Source organism: Salvelinus namaycush, chromosome 13 (genome assembly GCF_016432855.1).
Source record: "Salvelinus namaycush isolate Seneca chromosome 13, SaNama_1.0, whole genome shotgun sequence".
Classification (NCBI taxonomy): domain Eukaryota; kingdom Metazoa; phylum Chordata; class Actinopteri; order Salmoniformes; family Salmonidae; genus Salvelinus; species Salvelinus namaycush.
This window is the reverse complement of record NC_052319.1, coordinates 12,316,079-12,335,900: the sequence shown is the minus strand read 5'-3', so window position 1 is coordinate 12,335,900 and position 19,822 is coordinate 12,316,079. Positions and strand designations below refer to the sequence as shown.

Sequence of the window (19,822 nt, the reverse complement as noted above, 5' to 3'; positions counted from 1 at the left end):
AAATGAGTTAATAGACCAATAAGAAAAAGAGTTCCAGACCTCTCTGCCAATAACAACACATGTTCAGCTTTCCCCTCCCACTCAGACCACTCCCAGACACTTGTAGCAATATTCTGGCTTGAGAAATAACTCTTTGCTTCAGAAGCTATTTTGTTTCTTTTTGACCATTTTAATTGAAAACAATCACAGTAAGGTACTTAATTGTTACCCAGAAATGATTTGATATTGATATAAAAACGTCTGCATTGGACCTTTTAATGTGAATGATGTTGAAATTCCTGTGAAAGAAGGCGATTGAGACTAACTAATTCAATGATTTTATTGCCCCTGGATCAGCAATACATTTGAATGAATTGTTGAGTAACCAGTCTCTTGTACAATTCTCTTGTACAAAGCAAGGTAGTCTAATCTAAAAATAAAAAAATATGATAGAAATGTCCAAAACAAACATGATTAATACCAATTAAGAGGATATATATTGTATATATATATATTATAAAGAAAGTATTTCCAAGATAAGTTTTACTAGGCTGCACACCAGGTGCTAGAAAAAGGTAAATTTAAAAATGTTGATATGTTGAAAGAAAAAGCCAAGACAAAATTATCCATGGACTTAAACTAATTGATAGAGGACTGAACAAGTTAAATTTAACAAATCAAAATATTTTACCCAGAAGATATTAGGAAAATATTTTGTGTGAGCCCCGTTGAACATATCAAAAATATATTTTATAGATCAATTAAACGTGACTAATGTGGGTCAATTCCATGTGAAATACAGAGCTAATGTCTTCAATTATCAAACTTGAAAGACCAATGAGGTAGGCCTCCTGCGCCATTTCTAAGCATAACATTCCATGTTTCTCTCTGTCATTCTAGTCGTCTTTGCCTCTAACCCTAAGCACTTTCTGAACCATCTTCCTCCACTCTCACACAATATAAATATTTACACCATTTCTACCATTCACATCTCCTTTCGTGTCTATTGCACTTGTACTTTTGTCCTTCAGTCTCAGACTTTTCCCAATTCCAACTGTCTCTCTGCCCTCATAGGTCTTACCATCGACTGCTTGAAGTTTCTTCGGTTTTCTCTGGCATACATGATGCCTTTTTCTACCTGCCGTGGTGGAAATGCTCTCTTTCAAAGAGAGCTCCTGGAAATGGCTTTTCTATGTTGTTGTTTGGGTGACTTCGGGGAATTGTCCTGCGGAGGCCATGGTGGCTTAGTTAGTCCTCATCTACTTTAAAGGCTTTCTGTGGGGAGTGGGCTTGTGGAGGCCACACAACAGGTATCTTATTACTATTTTGTTTGTTCTCGTCATTTGATTTCATAAATTATTTTTCAAAGGTGTCCTTTTCAGTTGAGCCTATGCTGCTCTGTGAATTCCTCCAATCGAGTCGCTCTGAGGGGATGAGTCTGCCACTTTCATTGACATTCTTTTCAGTGGTAAGTGTCTGTCCATATCCATTATCGTAGTTCCCTTTTGGACATGAAGAGTTGTTTGTAGTGTGGTAAACAGCACAGATGTCCATGGAGAGAGACATAGTTGCCAAGGCTGGAGGAGACAGAACACGTTTTTATTCAAACAGTGAAGCTGATTCCACAATCATGTCAAACTTTTTATTGCTTAATTTGCAAACATAGCACAATAGAATTGGTGTCCTATGTGCAGACACAAACTGTAGGAGCAAAACCATTCAAGCACTGCTTACCAGTTCACAGCCAAAATCCACTTACTTTGAATTCACCTTGGTTGGGTGATATGTGCTTTACCTTAATTTATTTTGGCAGTGCTCGCAGCAGAAACAGGATTTATGGAATTTTTTTCTGTCCGTTATTAGAGCCTCCATCGGATAGACCCTCCTCTGAGTGCAAAGCTCCGACTTGGGAATTCGAGTCTGCCAGAGAAAAGTTATCATTCTAGAATTTTTATACAACATACACAATGACTCAAGAATATTAAGAAACGTTATCAAGGCATAATTGTCATGATCATGCGTAGTGTACGCTGAGTGTACAAAACATTAGGAACACCTGCTCTTTCCGTGACTAGACTGACAAGGTGAATTCAGGTGAAAGCTATGTTCACTTATTGATGTTAAATCCACGTTAATCAGGGCAGATGAAGGGGAGGAGACAGGTTAAAGAAGGATTTTTGAGATTTGAGACAATTGAGACATGGATTGTGTATGTGTGCCATTCAGAGGTTGAATGGGCAAGACAAAATATTTAAGTGCCTTTGAACTGGGTATGGTAGTAGGTGCCAGGCGCATCGGTTTGTGTGTGTCAAGAACTGCAACGCTACTGGGTTTTTCATGCTCAACAGTTTCCCATGTGTATCAAGAATGGTCCATCACACAAAGGACATCCAGCCAACTTGACACAACTATGGGAAGCATTGGAGTCAACATGGGCCAGCATCCCTGTGGAACAATTTCGAGGAATTGTAAGAGTCCATGCCCTGACAAATTTAGGCTGTTCTGAGGGCAAAAGGGGGGATGCAACTCATTATTCCTAATGTTTTGTACACTCAGTGTATATACTCTGTATATGTATACCAGCCTGGTCTCATAGACTAGATGTAACATAGTCAACGTAAATCCGGAACACTCAAATAAGTATGATATGTTACGATATGTTAAGAACGACGGTTACTAAAGGCAAAAAATGAAAGTAGGGCGGTTGGTCGGGTGGATGGGTAAGTCTAGCATCAAGCTCAAATCTCATCACGAACAACTTTAGCATTTTAACTAATTAGCTATTTTTCAACTACTACTTACTACTTTTTAGCTTCTTTGCAACTACTTAGCATGTTAGCTAACCCTTCCCCTAACCCTAACCTTAACCCTTTTAGATAACCCTTCCCCTAACCCTAATCTTAACCCTTCAATCTAACTCCTAAACCTAACCATAACCCCTAACCCTTAGGCTTGCTATCGTTAGCCAGCTAGCTAGTTTTGCAAATTCGTAACATATAGTACCTTTTTTAAAATTTGTAACATATTATACATTTTGCACATTCGTAACATATAATACAAAATGTAATTCATAATATATCATATGAAATCGGTGATGACATCCACAAATTAATACATATTGTGTCCTCGGATTTACATACAGAATAATACAAAATGCTCTGAGACTAGGTTGTGTATATACATCATCAAACAAGTGCAATCACATTAAAGGTGAAATCAAAAAATAATTTTCAGAAATCTCAAACATTCTTTACTGATGGCAAACAGTATTGACCCAAACTTGTACTTTGTGTTGATTTTTATGGTCAAACATGAATGCTTGCATTTAAATAGGATGTGTGAGATTCTATTCCATAATGTCCCTCATGTCATCATCATATCATGCTTAGCTCTTGCTCTTTTGCCATGACTCATTCATTGAAGCATTAGTTCTTTGTCCATTCACAATAATCTCTCTCCATTTAAAATCAGGCACATGTAAAAATGTTAAGTCTCATTGAATATCGGAGAGGATATTTTTACATGCCATTTTATCCTGTTAGTTTCAAGTCCCATCATGCAGGCAGTACAACTGTCTTTACCAGTAACAACGGTCTTTGTTTGATGTGACACAACATGTGATGTTCTCTCCTCCGAAACACTGTAGCCGAGACTCTTGAAAACACTCTCACTCTCCGTCCATGTTTTGTGGAAATTCCTCAGCAACTCTTCAGTGGAAGCCTCTTCCGGGGATTCAGACGTCGTCACCTCAGACCCCTTTTTTTTTTTTACCACGTCAGCATATGAGAAGGGGGCATGGTGGGTTATTATGCTCTCTGAGTGCTGGGAAACAGTTGTGCTGCTCAGTGATCCAATTGTCTTGTTGCCGAATTCATCTAAGCTTGAGAAATGCTCTGTGACTGACTTTTCAGAGAAGCCTGTTGGGTCTGCTGACAGGATTTGCACTTCTTTCTGGGAAGGCAGGGGCGAGATCTGCCCGAAGCCCCTCTGTGTCTCCTGGGTGTTATCCTGCTTTGAACTATCTCTTGTGTTTTCACTCAGGTTTGACTCCAGCTCCTCCTGTTTATTTTTCTCCCCTTTGAAGGAGGGACTTTGCTCAACCATTTCAAAAACATTTTTAATAGCCTTGATGTCAAAAGTTGGCATCTCTTCTTCTTGAGTAACTGTATTTTCTACGCCAGTCTCAGTATATTCCATCTCACTTCCACGTCTTTCTCTCATTGGCTTTCTGATGTAAACTGTATCTTCCGGTGTTTCAAATTTGTTGACTAATCCTGACAAGTCCACCTTTGGAAGGTCCTCCTTCTCGTTCTCTTGGTTTTCTGGTTTGAGCTCCTCCATGTCTGGACCCAATCGCTCTGGGATATCAATGGGGTCCCTTCGAACATACATCTTATTTACTTTAGCTTTATGAGCCTCTTCAAAAAACTCTCTCTTGTCTCTCACTGATGTCGTTGCTGCTAATGAGTTTGACATTTTTGAAGCTTCCGTCAATTCTTTATCAGTTGACTTTGCAGATCCCACTATTTCAGCATTGTTCTCTGTGACCTTCTCAGATGTGCTTTGTGTGTCATCCTTACTCTCTTGCTTTGTTGTTTTGGGCTCCTCCCTGTCTGGGCCCAAGTGCTCTGGGCTGTCGATGGGATCTTTTCGCACATTGGTCTTATTTACCTCAGCTTTTTGAGCATCTTCAAAAAACTCCCTCTTGTTTCTCACTGACATAGTCACCATTGACAAGTCTGACATTTCAGAAGCTTCCATGACTTCTTTATCCGTTTGATGGAATGACTCTTTATCTGTGACCTTTAAACCAGCCTTTTGAGCCTCTTGAGTGACAATTGTTGTGTCTGACACTTCTGAAGTTCCCTCAGCGTGTGCCTCAATTTTGATCTGCCGATGGAATGATGCAGGGGATTCCACAATCTCAGATTTCTTTTCTGTGACTTGCATAGGAAGTGAAACTGGAGGCGGTGTCACCCCACGGGAAAGCTTGGCTGTAGTATCTTTTAGCCGCGCCAAGTTCTCTGCCCTAGAGAAGGTTGGAGAGGGTGTGGCCCTATTGATGCGTGTTGTAGGAGTTTCCGATTTGCGGGGGGGAGGTGTTGGGGGAGTGGCTGGTCTGTGCGTTAGGATAGGTGATGGGGTTGTTCTCTGAGGAGAGTCAGTTCTCCGGGTAGATTCAATGGTAATAAAGGTTGGTGAGGGTGAGCGCATCCTTAGTAAGGGTGAGGGTGAGCGCATCCTTAGTAAGGGTGAGGGTGAGCGCATAGATTTTACACTCAACTCTTGCATTTTGCTTTCATGTGATGTTGCTTTGCTTTCCACAACTTTCTTTTGACTTTCAACTTTCAAAGAGCCAATACTTATTTTATGTATTCTTTGAGTTGCACCACCAACAATGATCTTTTCAGAAGTAGGTTCATACTCACGCTTCTCCAGATTAGTGTGGATCCCCTCTAAACACATCAACTTTGCCTTTGCTCGTTTTTTCACATATGAAACCATTTCTGTAAGCTTTTGTATATTATGCTCAACTGCAGTTCCCTCCAAATAAAGATTTTCCTCTGGACCAATGAGCCACTCTGGAATAGTATTGAGCAGTGTCTTCACAGATTTCGAATCAATTTTTCCTGAAGCTCCCTCTAACTCTGTTATATGTGAGATTAACTTCTGGACATGTTCTCGTCTTTGAGAATCCTCAGTGCTCTCTGCTGAGGGCTTCGCAGGTTCCTTTTGTGCTGACATGTTTGTCATTTTTCCACTTTCCACTTTGACTGGAACATTTCTGTACTCTTCCTTTGGTTTCTCTTGAATCTGTTGGCTTCCTGTCAACTCTTTCTTCCTTTGAGATGGCTCGACCCGCTTTTCTACTTTAACTGTTCCCTGTTGCTGGACACTTTGATTAACTTTTCTTTCAACTTTGCTTTCAGGGATAATAACTTCCTTATGTACCTGGATCTGCTCCACTTGATGGGCTGTTTGTATCTCCTGACTTTGAGTGGAACTTTCAGAAGGAGATTTAGTTGATTCTGTGGTGGCAGCTGCATCTTTAGCTTTTGACTTTCTCTTCTTCTTCTTTCTTGCAGAAGTTGGAGTTGCTGGTTGGTTGTCTTTAATAGCAGGAGCTTTCTGACTGTCCTCCTTGACCTTGACGTCAGTCTGGGCATGTGTTTGCTCACTAGAAACCTTCAACTTTGTGACTTCCTTTACTTCCACCTTCACATCCTTCACCTGTGACATGTTTCCCGTCTTAGTTTCATCTGGCTGTTTTGTTTCTTTTACTTCTACTTGCTTTTCTGTCCCTTTGGCCTTCTTCTTTTTGCCTGATTTGACGTTAGTTTCTGGGGTTAACTTTTCTACTTTGATAGGTTGATTAACAACCTTCTCAGGTGCTTGTGATACAGAATTGTCATTTTTATTTTTGTCTTCTGAGGGTGATTTCACTGCTTTGACATTTGTTTCTTGGGTTCCCTTTACTGTTTCGGTAGGCTGGTCAGAAACCTTCTCGGGAACTTGGGATGCAGAATTATCCTTGTTCTTTTTCTCCTCAGATTTATGGGAACCTTTATTTTTTACATCCTTCTGGACGTGTGTTTTTGTATCTTGAGAGTAAACTTTGACATTTTGAACATCTGCTTTTGTATTTTCAACCTTTTTAGCATCACTGGATGAGATCTGGGCTTGAGAGCTGCTTACAGCAGAGTGTGAGTGCTTGGCGGATGCTGAAGTTACCTGTTGTTTAGTTGCAGTAACTGTCTGTTGCTTTGTGGAGGAAATAGATGTGGTCTGGTGCTGAACTGAAACGACTTTGGATGTCTGATCAGAGACAATATGCTGTTTAGTTGCAGAAATAACAGCAGATTCAGGGCGATTTTTCCCATATACAGCAGAGATCAATGTCATGCTTGAAGGAGTATCTGAGATTTGCGCCTGCTTGGATAAATCAGATGATAGTGTGTCTGACTTAACATTAGTCACAGTCTTTTCAGCCACCTCTTGAGTGAAACCAAATGCCATGCTCTTTTTTGATTGCTTCATACCTGCCTCCTCAGAGGAAAGCATTTCAAGGGCAGCAGTGACTGACTCATGCATGAAAATGGGACTCGGTGTAGCAGGTGGTGTACTATCCACTTTATGTTTTCTGTACTTTTCCTCTGCCTGTATTAATGGAGTTTTGAATTTAGCGGATCTCATGAAGGGAGGAGGAGAAGGTGGAGGAGTAAATCTTATAGGGGCGACGTAAACTTTCTTTAATGGTCGTGGTGATTCTGGGGGTTTTGGGATTTCAGACAAAACAGTTAATTCATTTTGAGTTTTGCTGATTTCCAACACAGATTTGTTGGCTGTGGTTGTATGTTTCTCAGAGGTTGCCTGTTGAATTTTCTGAATCTGACTGGTTGGCTCAAGCTTCGAGACTTGATGCAATGCAGGACCTTTCACCTTTTTGACCGTCATTTTTGTGGCTTTTGCTGGTGATGGATTAGGTGTCTGGTATGGCATAGAGTCCAGTTCATGCTGTGAGGGAGGGGGTGGAAGGAAATCCTGTGGTGGCGGAGGGAAATGATCAGGCTCAGAGTCAACAGGTGGTGGGGGAGGAGGAGTTGGGGGAGGAGGAAGGTCCAAGTCTAGCCTATTGATAGAGGATGCTGGGGTTAGGGATGATTGATCGTCACATGGTGGAGGTGGGGGAGGGAGAGAAAGTTCAGACTCAGACAATGTCCGTGTTGGGGTATGAACATTTGTTTTCACTTTGGTTTTATCTAGTCTGATCATACCCTTTCGACTTGAATTGAGGTTACGGAACTTAGTCTCCAAAGTTTTAATGCCATGGTTTTGAGTGATGGTCGTGTGTTGCATTACTGTCTTTGATTGTTGAGTAGTCTGTGATTCAGATGCATTGGTTGCGGTTTGAGTTGAGAGGGATTGATTCTCTTGTGTTGAGCTCTCAGTTTTGGCCGAATTAGCTGTCTTTATTTTTTGTATGTTTCTCTGTGCTTCAGTGCTTTGAGACTTATTTTTAAGTGTCTCACTCTCAGTTTTGGTTGTAACAGAACATTCAGGGCTACCTTGCTGTGAACGTGATAGAGGGCTTCCATGCTGTGAACGTGATAGAGGGCTTCCATGCTGTGAGCGCAATGGAGATCTCACAGGGACTTTGACCCTTCTAGCTCCCACTCTGATTTTAGGAGCTGCACGCTGAGCTGATTCCAGCAAGGATTTGATTGTGCCTTTAACATCACCCTTTATCACCTCCTCTTTCTCTGGTTGAGTTTGTTCCTCCCCTGTCTCATGCACCTCATGTGTCTCGTAGAGTGACTTAATGGACATTTTCACATCACCCTCGAAGCTGGGCCTCCGTGTCATTCTTGGAGAAGCTGGTGGTTCCAATAAGAGCTCAATAGTGCCTCTCACATTTCCCTGAACATCTATTTCCTGTTGACATGTCCTTCTGTCATTAGAAGCATCTCGTAAACACTGCTTTGCTGTATGAATGTTACCCTTTACAATCTCTTCCTTCTCGATCGCCCTGACTGTTTGCTTTGCCTGCTCCAGGGATTTTAAGGTACCTTTGATGTCTCCAGGAACTAAATCTTCGATGACAACTTCAACTTTGGAGGTTGCAGATTTCTCTAGGGACTTCAGTGCCCCTTTGATGTTGCCGTGGACAATCTCTGTCTTTTCCACCTCTTTGGGCAGTCTATGGGCACACTCAAGGTGTCTTCTGGTTTCGTGTATGTTACCTCTCACCACCTCCTCTTTCTCTACAACCACTGTCTGATTTACAGACTGAGACAGTGAGTTCATAGCTGCTTTCAAATCACCCCTCACAATTTCCTCTTTTTGTAGGCCATCCAGTGAGAGTGTGGGTTCGCTCATGAAAACCTTGACTGATTTGCGAACATCTCCACACACTATGTCCTCTTCAACTACTGTACGCTCAATTTGTGCTCGATTACTGCCAAGAATGAGTTTTGTCCCCTTTATATCTCCTCTAATAATCTTCTCTTTCTCTATCTTTTCAGGTGGTGTCTCATCTGGCTCTACCTGGAGTTGTTTGAGATAGTCAAGCGCCCCAGATTCAATGCATGTGGAGTAAAAGTTTACGTTTCCCTTTTCTGTCTCATCCACCTTTATCCTCATCTGCTCTTGGTTTTCTGGGTTGGATAGTCTTTGGAGAGCATTCCTTATATTGCCTTTGATTATATCCTCTTTTTCAACACTGATGTCCTCTTGTTTATTTAGAAGAGAATAAATAGTCATTTGCACATCTCCCTTCTCATCCTCTTGAAGGAGTATACCACGTTTAGCAGATCCTCCCTCCTTGAGAAGATTGTTTACAGCTTCCTGGATGTCACCTCTTAATATTTCCTCCTTTTCCACATTGATGCCCCTCTCTTGGTTGAACAATTGATGCACTGTTGTACTGATATTACCCTTCTCCTCTGACTCTACCACTACTCCCCTCTCAATTGTTTCCCGACGGTTCAAAAGATTCATCATAATGTTGTTCAGATCACCGCTGAGGATTTCCTCTCTTTGGATCTCTGGAGAATCCGTATTCATTAGCTGGTATTTTGCCATTCTAACGTCCCCAATTTCATCTGCTTCAATGAGTATTCCTTTTGAATTAACCATTTTCTGGCTATAAAGTTCCTCAAGGGTTCCTTTGATACTTTTACCCAGGATTTCTGACTTCTCAACACTGTTCTCATTAAAGTCATGGAACGGAGTTGTTTCAAACAGCCATGTTGTTGTCTTTACATCTGCTTTGGGGATCTCCTCTTGAACAACTACTGTATTATCCTCATCTACCTCCTTTATATGGTCAAGGGGATTCTGTTCAAAGAGCCACACTGATTGTCTAACATCTCCCTTTAGGACCTCCTCTTTCATGACGGTTTCTATTAAATTCTCTTCGCTCTGGCTACGTATTTTATCCATTGTTTGAGTTTCAAACATCCATTTTGCTGTCCTGACATCACCTTTTTGGATTTCACTCACATTAACGGTTCGCACAGACTTCTGTGACAGCTCATCAGATTCAAAACGCTGTTTATTCATTCTAACATCTCCTCCTTGAATATCTTCAACGGTTTTAACTGACATTTTTATGTCCTCTGCAATCGTATCAAGAGGTTGTGTTTCAAATCTCCACTTGGCTGAAGTAACATCTCCTTTCTGAACATCCTCCTGTGTGACAGATTTGATGATATAGACCTCATCTGTATCCCTGATAGAATCAAGAGGCTTGGTTTCAAACAACCACCGGGACCCGATCACATCACCCTTCAATATCTCCTCGCTTGTGACAGTGGTGACCTCATGATAATGACCCTGTTTGTCTTGAATGGCATAAAGAGGCTGAGTTTCAAACATCATGGTGTAGTTCCTCACATCCCCTTTCTCTTCCTCTTCACGGGTGATTTTCTGCAACTTTGTGATATCGGTCTCTGTCTCCGAGGACACCTCCTGGATTTTGTCCAAGGAGTAGGTCTCAAAAATGAAACGGCCTTTGTCCACATTACCTCCTTGTACATCCATCACAGTGCGGGTCTCCAGAGCCTCTTCTTGGGTATCATGTATGGCATCTATCGACTGGTTCTCAAAGAGCCATTTGCAGTTCACCACATTTCCTTTCTGGATGTCCTCTGATTGTGTAGTTTTGAGCATTTGCATAACCTCCTCAGATGTTGAGGTCATGATATCAGAGGACTGGTTCTCAAAGATATACTTTATTCTATTCACATCTCCTGACTGAATGTCTATATCAGTAACCCTCTTAAAGCTTTCGTCCTCCCCTGTGATATTCTCAAGTTTTTCTGTCTCAAATAGAAAACGAGCCATTCGTACATTTTTGCCCTGGACATCTTCTTGATTTACTGTGCATGTTTGTAGAACAGTTTCGGTTTCATCTCGGATAGTGTCAAGTGCCTTTGTCTCAAACAACCATGTGCAGGTTTTTACATCTCCTTTGTGTACCTCCTCACTCTCATTTTCACTCGTCAACTCATCCTTCTCGTATGGGACATTCATTAGTTTAGTCTCGAATAACCACTTACCAGTTTTAACATCACCTTTTACAATCTCAACACTTTCCTTAGTTGTAGTTTCCTCATCTTCAATATTGCTGAAGTATTTAATTGCATCAAGAGGCTGTGTTTCAAACAGCCACTTGGCAGTTTTAACATCACCAGACTCAACTTCTTTGGATATTCCTTTAATAATTTGGTAATTGGTGATACTTTCATCAAACTGGTCAATGGGGCGTGTTTCAAACATCCATTTGCAGCTTGTGACGTTTCCCTTGACAACCTCTTCCCGATGCACTGTTTTCACTTCATGGTAATGTCCAGAGCTGTCTTGCATGGCGTACATTGGTGTAGACTCAAACAGATGTTTGTTAGATTTCACAGAGCCACATGTTACACCCTCCACGAGTATCTTTTGAGATTCATCCCATCTGGTTAAGTCTGTGGTTTCAAATATTTGCTTGTAGTTTGAGACATCCACTTTATCGATTTCCTCCAGGTTAATGGTTCGAACGACTTCCTTCTTTTCCTCTTGAATGTGCTCCAGGGGTTGACTTTCGAAAACCCACTTCTGGTGTCTCACATCCCCCTTCTCTTCATCAAGTCTCACCATTTTTTGTAGTTTCCCAACCTCAGCAAGGTCTTTTAAATTGTCAGCTGGAGCAGTTTCAAAGTAATGTTTAGCTGATCTGACATTGCCTCTGACAATTTCCGTCTTTGAAAAGGCTCTAACATTTGAATCGTCTTTCAAAGTGTCCATTGGCTGAGTCTCAAATACCATGCAATTCTTACGGACATCTGCATTGTAGCTTGTACCTTCCTCTTCAGTCAGATTTTCAAAGTTCACAGTACGAATAATCTCCTTCTTCTCATCTCTTATGTTCTCTAGTCGTTCATTCTCAAACATCCATTTTTGGTGCCTTACATCACCCTTCTCTTCTTCAGCTGCCACTACCTTTTTGAGCCTCCCTACCTCATTGATATCCTTCAAAGCTGCCTTGGGACTAGTCTCAAAGAAGTGTCTTGCAGATCTAACATTACCGCCAATAACTTCTTCGATAGTCGGGGGTCTAGCATTTGAATCATCTTTCAGAGAATCCATTGGCTGAGTTTCAAACGCTAAGCAATGTTTTCGGACATCAGCTCCGATTATCTCTTCCTTTTGCAGCGATGAGCTTTCCCATTCATCTGTGTTAATGGAGTCTAAGGTCTTTGTCTCAAACAACCATCTACCCCTGTAAACATCTCCTTTGTAGTTGTCTTCCATGGACAGGCTACACACAAGTTTCACTGGGGCAGGGAGTCTATTAGTCATGTCCAGGGCTTGAGTATCAAAAAGCCAGGTTGATGTTCTAGTTTCCCCCTTCACAGTCTCCACTTTGCGTATAGATGTTATCTCTAACATCTGGCCTGACTGTCCCATGAGGACGCATATAAACTGAGTCTCAAATGTGCTTGTGATCGTCTTCACTTCTCCCTTTATATCCTCAAGCGCTGACCTCAGACTCAGGAGGTGACTGTCATCAATGGTCTCAGTATGACCTAAAGTGTCCATGTACTGAGATTCAAGCATGTATATGGTAGAGCTGCCGTCTTCCTGGGTAAATACTATCTCTTTGGTTAGCTCTTCATCGCCATGCATTTTGTTCAGGGTCTCCATAGGCTGGTTTTCAAACAACCAGGCTGCAGCACGGACATCTCCTTTGTCCAACTTATTGAATCTGTTTCTATATTTAGTTGAAGCTATGTTGTCTGATCCCAATGTGTCCATGGGCTTGGTCTCAAACATCCACGCTTTGCTTCTTACATCACTCCCAACAATCATCTCCTGTTCCATGTTTTGGGCGTCATCCTCATTTGAGGCGTCGTCTTTGATGGCATCCAGAGGTTTGTTCTCAAACATCCAGCGCATTGATTGGACCTCCCCTCTGAGGATCTCGTCCCATTCCAGGTATTCTTCTTCTGGGCTAATGCAGTCGTTGGGGCTGCTACCGTTATCCTCGTATATATACCTGGTCTCCCCTGTGAACTCCTCCTGACTCCCCTGTCGGGTGTTCTCATACTCAGCCGCATCACTATACATCTCTAGGTTTTTACGAACCTCAGGATGGATATGCTTGTAAAGGCGCTTCAACTCATACTGGTTTCTCTGCCTGAAGTATTCCTGTCTACTGAGTGGACATTTAGAGGGGTAAGCTGATTCCGGAGGCTCAGGTGAGTAGTAGCACTCAACTGGCATATCTGGACTTTCTGATGGGACCTGCAGTAAGTCTGGGGGTGGAGGTGGGAGGTACTCTAAGTCTTCTGGAGGTGGCGGAGGGAAATATTCTGTGTTCTCGTAGTCAACAGCAGATGTGTCCTCTATTGCTTCAGTAGCAGAATCTTCCCATATCTCACTTGATGACACATTATGTATCTCACTTGATGAGAAATTCTGTATATTACTTGACGATAAATTGTGTATCTCACTTGTTGAGACTTGTTTTTGTGATACATTTGAGGCCCACTGAGACCTATTGATGTCAGCTCGGCCAATCTTTTTGGGAAGAAAATAATGATTGGTGTCATTAGAGGTCCCTGACATGTTTTCAGAAACAAAATTGAATGCAAACATTACATGTATAGCATGCCAACTCTTTGTTTATCACTAATTGTCAATATCCAGTCTCATTGTTATTAACTGAGGGATTGGTGCCTGACATGGTTTAATAGAAGAATCTTGATCATTTTAAAAACAAGGTAAGAAAAAACGTCTTATAGTGTTATTAAACAAGCTGTATTTACACATGAGCTACAATGCAACAAATTACATTTCAAATAAAGTTAATAACTTGTTCAGCAATGGTGATAAAAAGCAGAAGGGTTTGTGTGTAACCTAAGCCAAAATTATGCAGTTTCTGTCCATTTAAGTAAAATGGGTTTAAGACAAGCATGTCCAATTACCTTCATTGGCTTGCTTGGGGCAGCTTCCTCAATGGTTCTCTCAAAATGATCTCTCAATTCCTTGGTTGTAAGTCTAGGACCTTCCTCCTCTAACAATGTAAAGAGGACAAAGTAAAATACAGTGCATTCAGAAAGTATTCAGACCCCTTGACTTTTCCCACGTTTTGTTACGTCACAGCCTTATTCTAAAATGGATTACATAGTTTTTCCCCTCATCAATCTACACACAATACCCCATAATGACAAAGCACAAACAGGTTATAGACATTTTTGCAAATGAATAAAAAAAAATAAAAAAATGAAATATCACATTTACATAAGTTTTCAGACCCTTTACTCAGTACGTTGCTGAAGCAGCTATGGCAGCGATTACAGCCTCAAGCCTTCTTGGGTGTGACACTACAAGCTTGGCACACTTGTATTTGTGGAGTTTTCCCATTTTTCTTTGCAGATCCTCTGAAGCTCTGTCAGGTTGGATGGGAAGTGTCGCTGCACAGCTATTTTCAGGTCTCTCCAGAGATGTTAGATTGGGTTCAAGTCCGGGCTCTGGTTGGGCCACTCAAGGACATTCAGAGACTTGTCCCGAAGCCACTCGTGCGTTGTCTTGGCTGTTTGCCTAGGGTCGTTGTCCTGTTGGAAGGTGAACCTTTGCCCCAGTCTGAGGTCCTGAGAACTCTGGAGCAGGTTTTCCTCTGTACTTGGCTCCGTTCATCTTTCCCTCGATCCTGACTTGCCCCCCAGTCCCTGCCACTGAAAAACATCCCCACAGCATGATGCTGGCACCACCATGCTTTACTGTTGGGATGGTGTCAGGTTTCCTCCAGACGTGACTCTTGGCATTTAGGCCAAAGAGTTTAATCTTGGTTTCATCAGACCAGGGAATCTTGTTTCTCATGGTCTGAGAATCCTTTAGGTGCCTTTTGGCAAACTCCAAGTGGGCCGTCATGTGCCTTTTTAATGAGGAGTGCCTTCCGTCTGGCCACTCTACCATAAAGGCCTGATTGGTGGAGTGCTGCAGAGATGGTTGTCCTTCTGGATGTTTCTCCCATCTCCACAGATGAATTCTGTAGCTCTGTCAGAGTGACCATTTGGTTCTTGGTCACCTCCCTGACCAAGGCCCTTCTCCCCCGATTGCTCAGTTTGGCCGGACGGCCAGCTCTAGAAAGAGTCTTGGTGGTTACAAACTTCTTCCATGTAAGAATGATGGAGGCCACTGTGTTCTTGGGGACCTTCAATGCTGCAGACAGTTTTTAGTACCCTTCCCCCAATCTGTGCCTTGACACAATCCTGTCTCGGAGCTCTACGGACAATTCCTTCGACCTCATAGCTTGGTTTTTGCTCTGACATGCACTGTCAATTGTAGGACCTTAGGCACAGGTGTGTGCCTTTCCAAATCATGTCCAATCAATTGAATTTACCACAGGTGGACTCCAATCAAGTTGTAGAAACATCTCAAGGATGGTCAATGGAAACAGGATGCACCTGAGCTCAATTTCGAATCTCATAGCAAAGGGTCTGAATACTTATGTAAATAAGGTATTTCTGTTTTTTGTTTTTAATACATTTGCAATAATCTGTATAAACCTGTTTTGACTTTGTCATTGTGGGGTATTGTGTGTAGATTGATGAGGAAAACCTTTTTTTAATCCATTTTAGAATAAGGCTGTAACGTAACAAAATGTGGACAAACGGAAGGGGTCTGAATACTTTCTGAATGCAAGATTCATCCATCAACTTCATATGATTTCATTTAAACTAATTTGAACAGTGTTATTTATCTTGATGATGTGCATACTGTAAAACATGACGAGCATAAACTGTAGTAACATCCTACCTGCTTCATAACTGGAGGCCAAGTTTTCTTCATGTGTGACCTGTATCAGAATGGCAGTCTATTAGGACAATTTCCACCTATTAGGACAATTTCCACCTATTAGGACAATTTCCACCTATTAAGAAAACTCATGGGGACATGTAAAGTGAATCTGTGTTATGTAATGGCCATTAACTGAATGACCAAGCTGTTTAGAGTTAATCCACTCTCTGCTAGGTATCTTGTTGTCAGCGTACTGACTGTGGTCAGTAAAGAGCTTTTCTCGAATTAAAAGGTTTTTACAATTGTAAACACATATAAGGCATTAACGTCTGGGTAGTCAGCCCAGCTTCACTGTCGTGTGATGAAACAGAGGTCTCCAGACGGTCTACCTGTTCATCCTGGTGGAAAATAGCCTGCTGAGAGGCTGGGATGACTTCCCTAGAACTGCTCCTCATTGTCAACTCAGAGTTCAATTCCACTTCCTGTGAGATCGAAGACATTGGCTGTCACATAAAGGCACGCATGCGCGCACACACACAGACACACACACACACACACACAGCAGGGAATGGCCCCCACTCATTGACAGCCCAGCACAAGCAGCAGCAGCAGCAGCAGCAGTGATTTTAATTAATGCTCAAACAGTAGCAGATAGAGTGTGCATCACTGAGAACAATATGGGATAGAAGCTTGATAATTAGATGGCTTACTGCAGTTAAATTACACTAATCACAGACAAAGAGAGGATGACAGACGAGAAGGGACGATTCCATGGATGGTTCACCTTAATCAAACACAGTAGCTTCACCTTAATCAAACAGAGTAGCTGTCACCATGCATACAGGGACAAAGAATACTTCATTTGTTTCATGCCCCTTTGTGTCACTTCAGCTGAGGATTCCAAGCTATACACATAGTGCTAATTAAAGCAGTAGCAATGTGAGTGTGAAATCCAGGGGTTTTGACAGACACAGGGATCTGTATTCTTCTCCATTGCCAAGTTGGCCAGCACTGTCTAGCAGTGCATCAAATGAAATCTAACATCTGTACTTTAAGCCTTTGGAGAAGAATAATGTAGCAGCAGGCACCTCCCCAGCCTTTTCAATAATTTACTATTCACCCAGATTTGTGGTCGCTCCCTGAGTGAGTGACTTACACTCGGCAGGGGACGTAATGCGGGCAGGGACACAGTGGTGCGGATGGATAGCTAGATTGTAGGCTGGAATTTAACCAGCGTAGGTCATACTACAACTGCACGTTCCCCCATGCACCGCATGCCTGAGATTAGCCTGCATTAATTACAGTACCTGCACAGCTCTGTGGTGGAAGAGGAACTCGGTGACGTTGTGCGATGTTGCAGTTTCCTGGGTCTCGAATTGTGCCCTGATGCTGGCGAGCCCCCCAGGCACAGAGCAGACCTCAGACTCCTCCATGACCTAATGAAGCAGTGGAACATCATTAGCTGCCTGCATTTCTACATGGCCTGGGATCAGACGTATGCCTAATAGGCCTATTGAGCTTGGGTTTCATTGCAGACTTCTGCAAATTCATAGAAAATACTGGAGCAGCCATTACTGAGACTGCAGAGTGTTTACACACACAGATGCACACACACACACATGCCTGCACACATGCCCATTTCAATGTAGGCCTCCTGACAGCATGTGGCATTATGTTTACACAATGGCAGAGCAATCTTTCTAGTTGGTTGCTTTTTGGGTGGTGCATCACAGCATGTTGTCCAGGCAGATAGTTGTTTTGCCCACCCTGCAGAGTGGAGTTGACAGCTTTGAGGTCTAAAACATGACTAATGGGATCCTGCAGGGGGCACAGATTGCCCATTGTGTTGCCTGTCTGCCCTTGTTTCCACTCTGAGCCCCATGAGAGGAGTCATGTTTCCGTGGGTCTGCAGGGCCACTGAACTCTCCCACTGGTCAGCTGTCATCACTTTCCACTAACATAGCACCACAAAGCCATCAGTGGCTATCACAACAATCACAACACTTTGACTCTTTCTTTGCATGACTGCAACTACTTTAGAACATGGTCGGAATTATCTACTGTGAATATCAGAATTATGCAACCTCGTTCAAAATGTGGAATAAATTACTTCTAGACTGCAAAATCTAACGTCCCAAGGCCTTACAGTCACACAAAACATGGCAGGGTTAACAGGGTTGGCATGACGAAACATACAATTAATCTAAAAATGATGTAGTTGGCTCATTACAATGGACACGCTGGACAAATCACTGAACATAAAAAACTATATTTAAAAAAAATCTTATCACCTACATTGTTAGAAGCTTCTATGGTTAGGTTTGTCAGTAAGTCAGGTAGTACGACCTAAAACTGGTCATTGAAGAGTACATCCATAAATGTATGACCATATCTTTATAATGTATTGTGTGTGTCTGCCTACCCCGCTGGAGAAGATGTTGTCCTGCTGCTTGGAGTCAGCTGCCAGCTGGTACATGGCCATGGGTACGATCAGTGAGATCTGGTGTCAGTGGCTACTGGTGTCAGTGGATCCTGGTGTCAGTGGGTACTGGTGGTCAATATATCCTGGTGTCAGTGGATCCTGGTGTCAGTAGGTTGTGTCAGTGGTTCCTGTCAATGGGATCTGAGTCTTCAGAGTGAATCCTGTTCCTCTGAGTTCACAGCTTCCTCAGGAAGTCCTAACCTGGTAGTTACACCTGCGCTGCCAGCAGCTAAGGGAACAACAGTAATTAATTATAACATTTACCCAACAGTCTATGCTATACACAATAATATGGTTTGACTATTTCACTAGTAGAGCATTTAGTGCAATGTGTTGTCTGTGACCAGCATTGAGTTGCCATGGGGGGCGATAATAAGCTTGCTTATGAAAGAGGTGCATTACGTGGAGTTGCAGAATATCAATGGCCCCACAAGCCGCCTGATCTCGCGAGTTTACATGAATATTCGCTTCGCAAAGCGCGCGAGATCAGGTGGCTTGCAGAGCTACAATATCAATACCTCCCTCACCAGTTCAAATAGGGGACACAGATTTAAGAGAAGGAGATCTATTTTGTAGCTACACAGTACATTTATAACGGGAACAGTGCAATCACATGGCATGCTTTCGACAATAAATGAGTCCAACCTGGCGACAATTGTTTTAATACAGCTGAAGACCTTACAACGAGTTTACAGTCCAATCTTAAAGCACAGGGATAGACAGTATGTTCGCTTTATGTGCCATTCGGCCATTTGGCATTATTTTAAAAGAAGGGTACACAAACATCCACATGAATGACTGGCAACTGAGCTTTGTAAGGCTTTCAAACTTTAAATCTAACATTGACAGTAGACTATAATTTTTTGTTCTGTAATCAACATCGTGAGATGGATAGTGGGTGAAGTCATTCTGTGTTATAACCGTTTCTTATACAGCGACCATACACATCCAGCAGAAAGGGAATTCACAGTGTTTCCCATGCGGGTGCGCAGGTGCTCTAGTGAATGAGATAGTCCCTCTCCAACACAGGAGCATCATTCAAATCAATTACAGCCTTCCCAGTGGATGGTCAATTAAACAGTGGGAGAATAAAGATTTATGTTTGTCGGTGTGCTGTTAAACACGGTTATGGTGATGTTTCCCTGACACCCCAAACTGTTTATAACCCACACAGAGTGCACGCTAGCCTTGGTGCTGAGCCAGCATGGACACTTCATGACATGTGATGGGGGCATACTTCAGCTCTGGTGGTCTGGTTTTAGGGAAGCATGGATGCACAGTTTCACGTTGCACTACAGAGGCACTAAAGATAATTTGGGGTTTGTGGAACATACAGCACCGCAAAAGCATCACTTTGGAATCACGTAAGGGACACTCATTAAGCGGAAAGTCCTAATTCATGAGAATTTCTGTTTTTTTAATTGGCAGGCGGTATGAAGCCTAATCAGCATTAATCAAATTAAAAACAGATTCAACCTGCATTACACAAAGTTGGGTCTCTGAACAGGCACAAATGGTTGTTTTCTCAAACTGAATGAAATAGGACGAATACCGTCAGCAAAAAAAGAGACT

At 42.3% G+C, this 19,822-nt stretch overlaps 1 protein-coding gene across 1 annotated transcript; it reads right to left on the bottom strand.

Moving 5' to 3' along the window:
* Positions 1-1,227: 1,227 nt before the first annotated feature.
* Positions 1,228-18,250, bottom strand: LOC120057770 (xin actin-binding repeat-containing protein 2-like). The gene is made up of 10 exons (XM_039006242.1): positions 18,191-18,250; positions 17,076-17,204; positions 16,121-16,250; positions 12,051-13,376; positions 8,046-11,708; positions 5,723-6,371; positions 5,264-5,683; positions 4,017-5,221; positions 3,561-3,908; positions 1,228-1,268 (listed from the first exon to the last, which is right to left on the bottom strand). Exons 1-10 carry the CDS (start codon positions 18,248-18,250, stop codon positions 1,228-1,230), a joined length of 7,971 nt encoding a protein of 2,656 aa, XP_038862170.1.
* Positions 18,251-19,822: the final 1,572 nt, after the last annotated feature.

What these genes read in the sequence shown, in the direction of transcription:
- LOC120057770 (XM_039006242.1), bottom strand. Translation starts at nt 18,250, where the DNA reads ATGGCCATGTACCAGCTGGCAGCTGACTCCAAGCAGCAGGACAACATC. An exon ending in ACAACATCTTCTCCAGCGGG is followed by an intron (nt 17,205 to 18,190) that starts GTAGGCAGACAC and finishes CTGCTTCATTAG; the next exon opens with GTCATGGAGGAGTCTGAGGT. An exon ending in TCTATCACGTTCACAGCAAG is followed by an intron (nt 6,372 to 8,045) that starts GTAGCCCTGAAT and finishes CTGTATCACAAG; the next exon opens with CACCTGAGAAGGTTGTTAAT.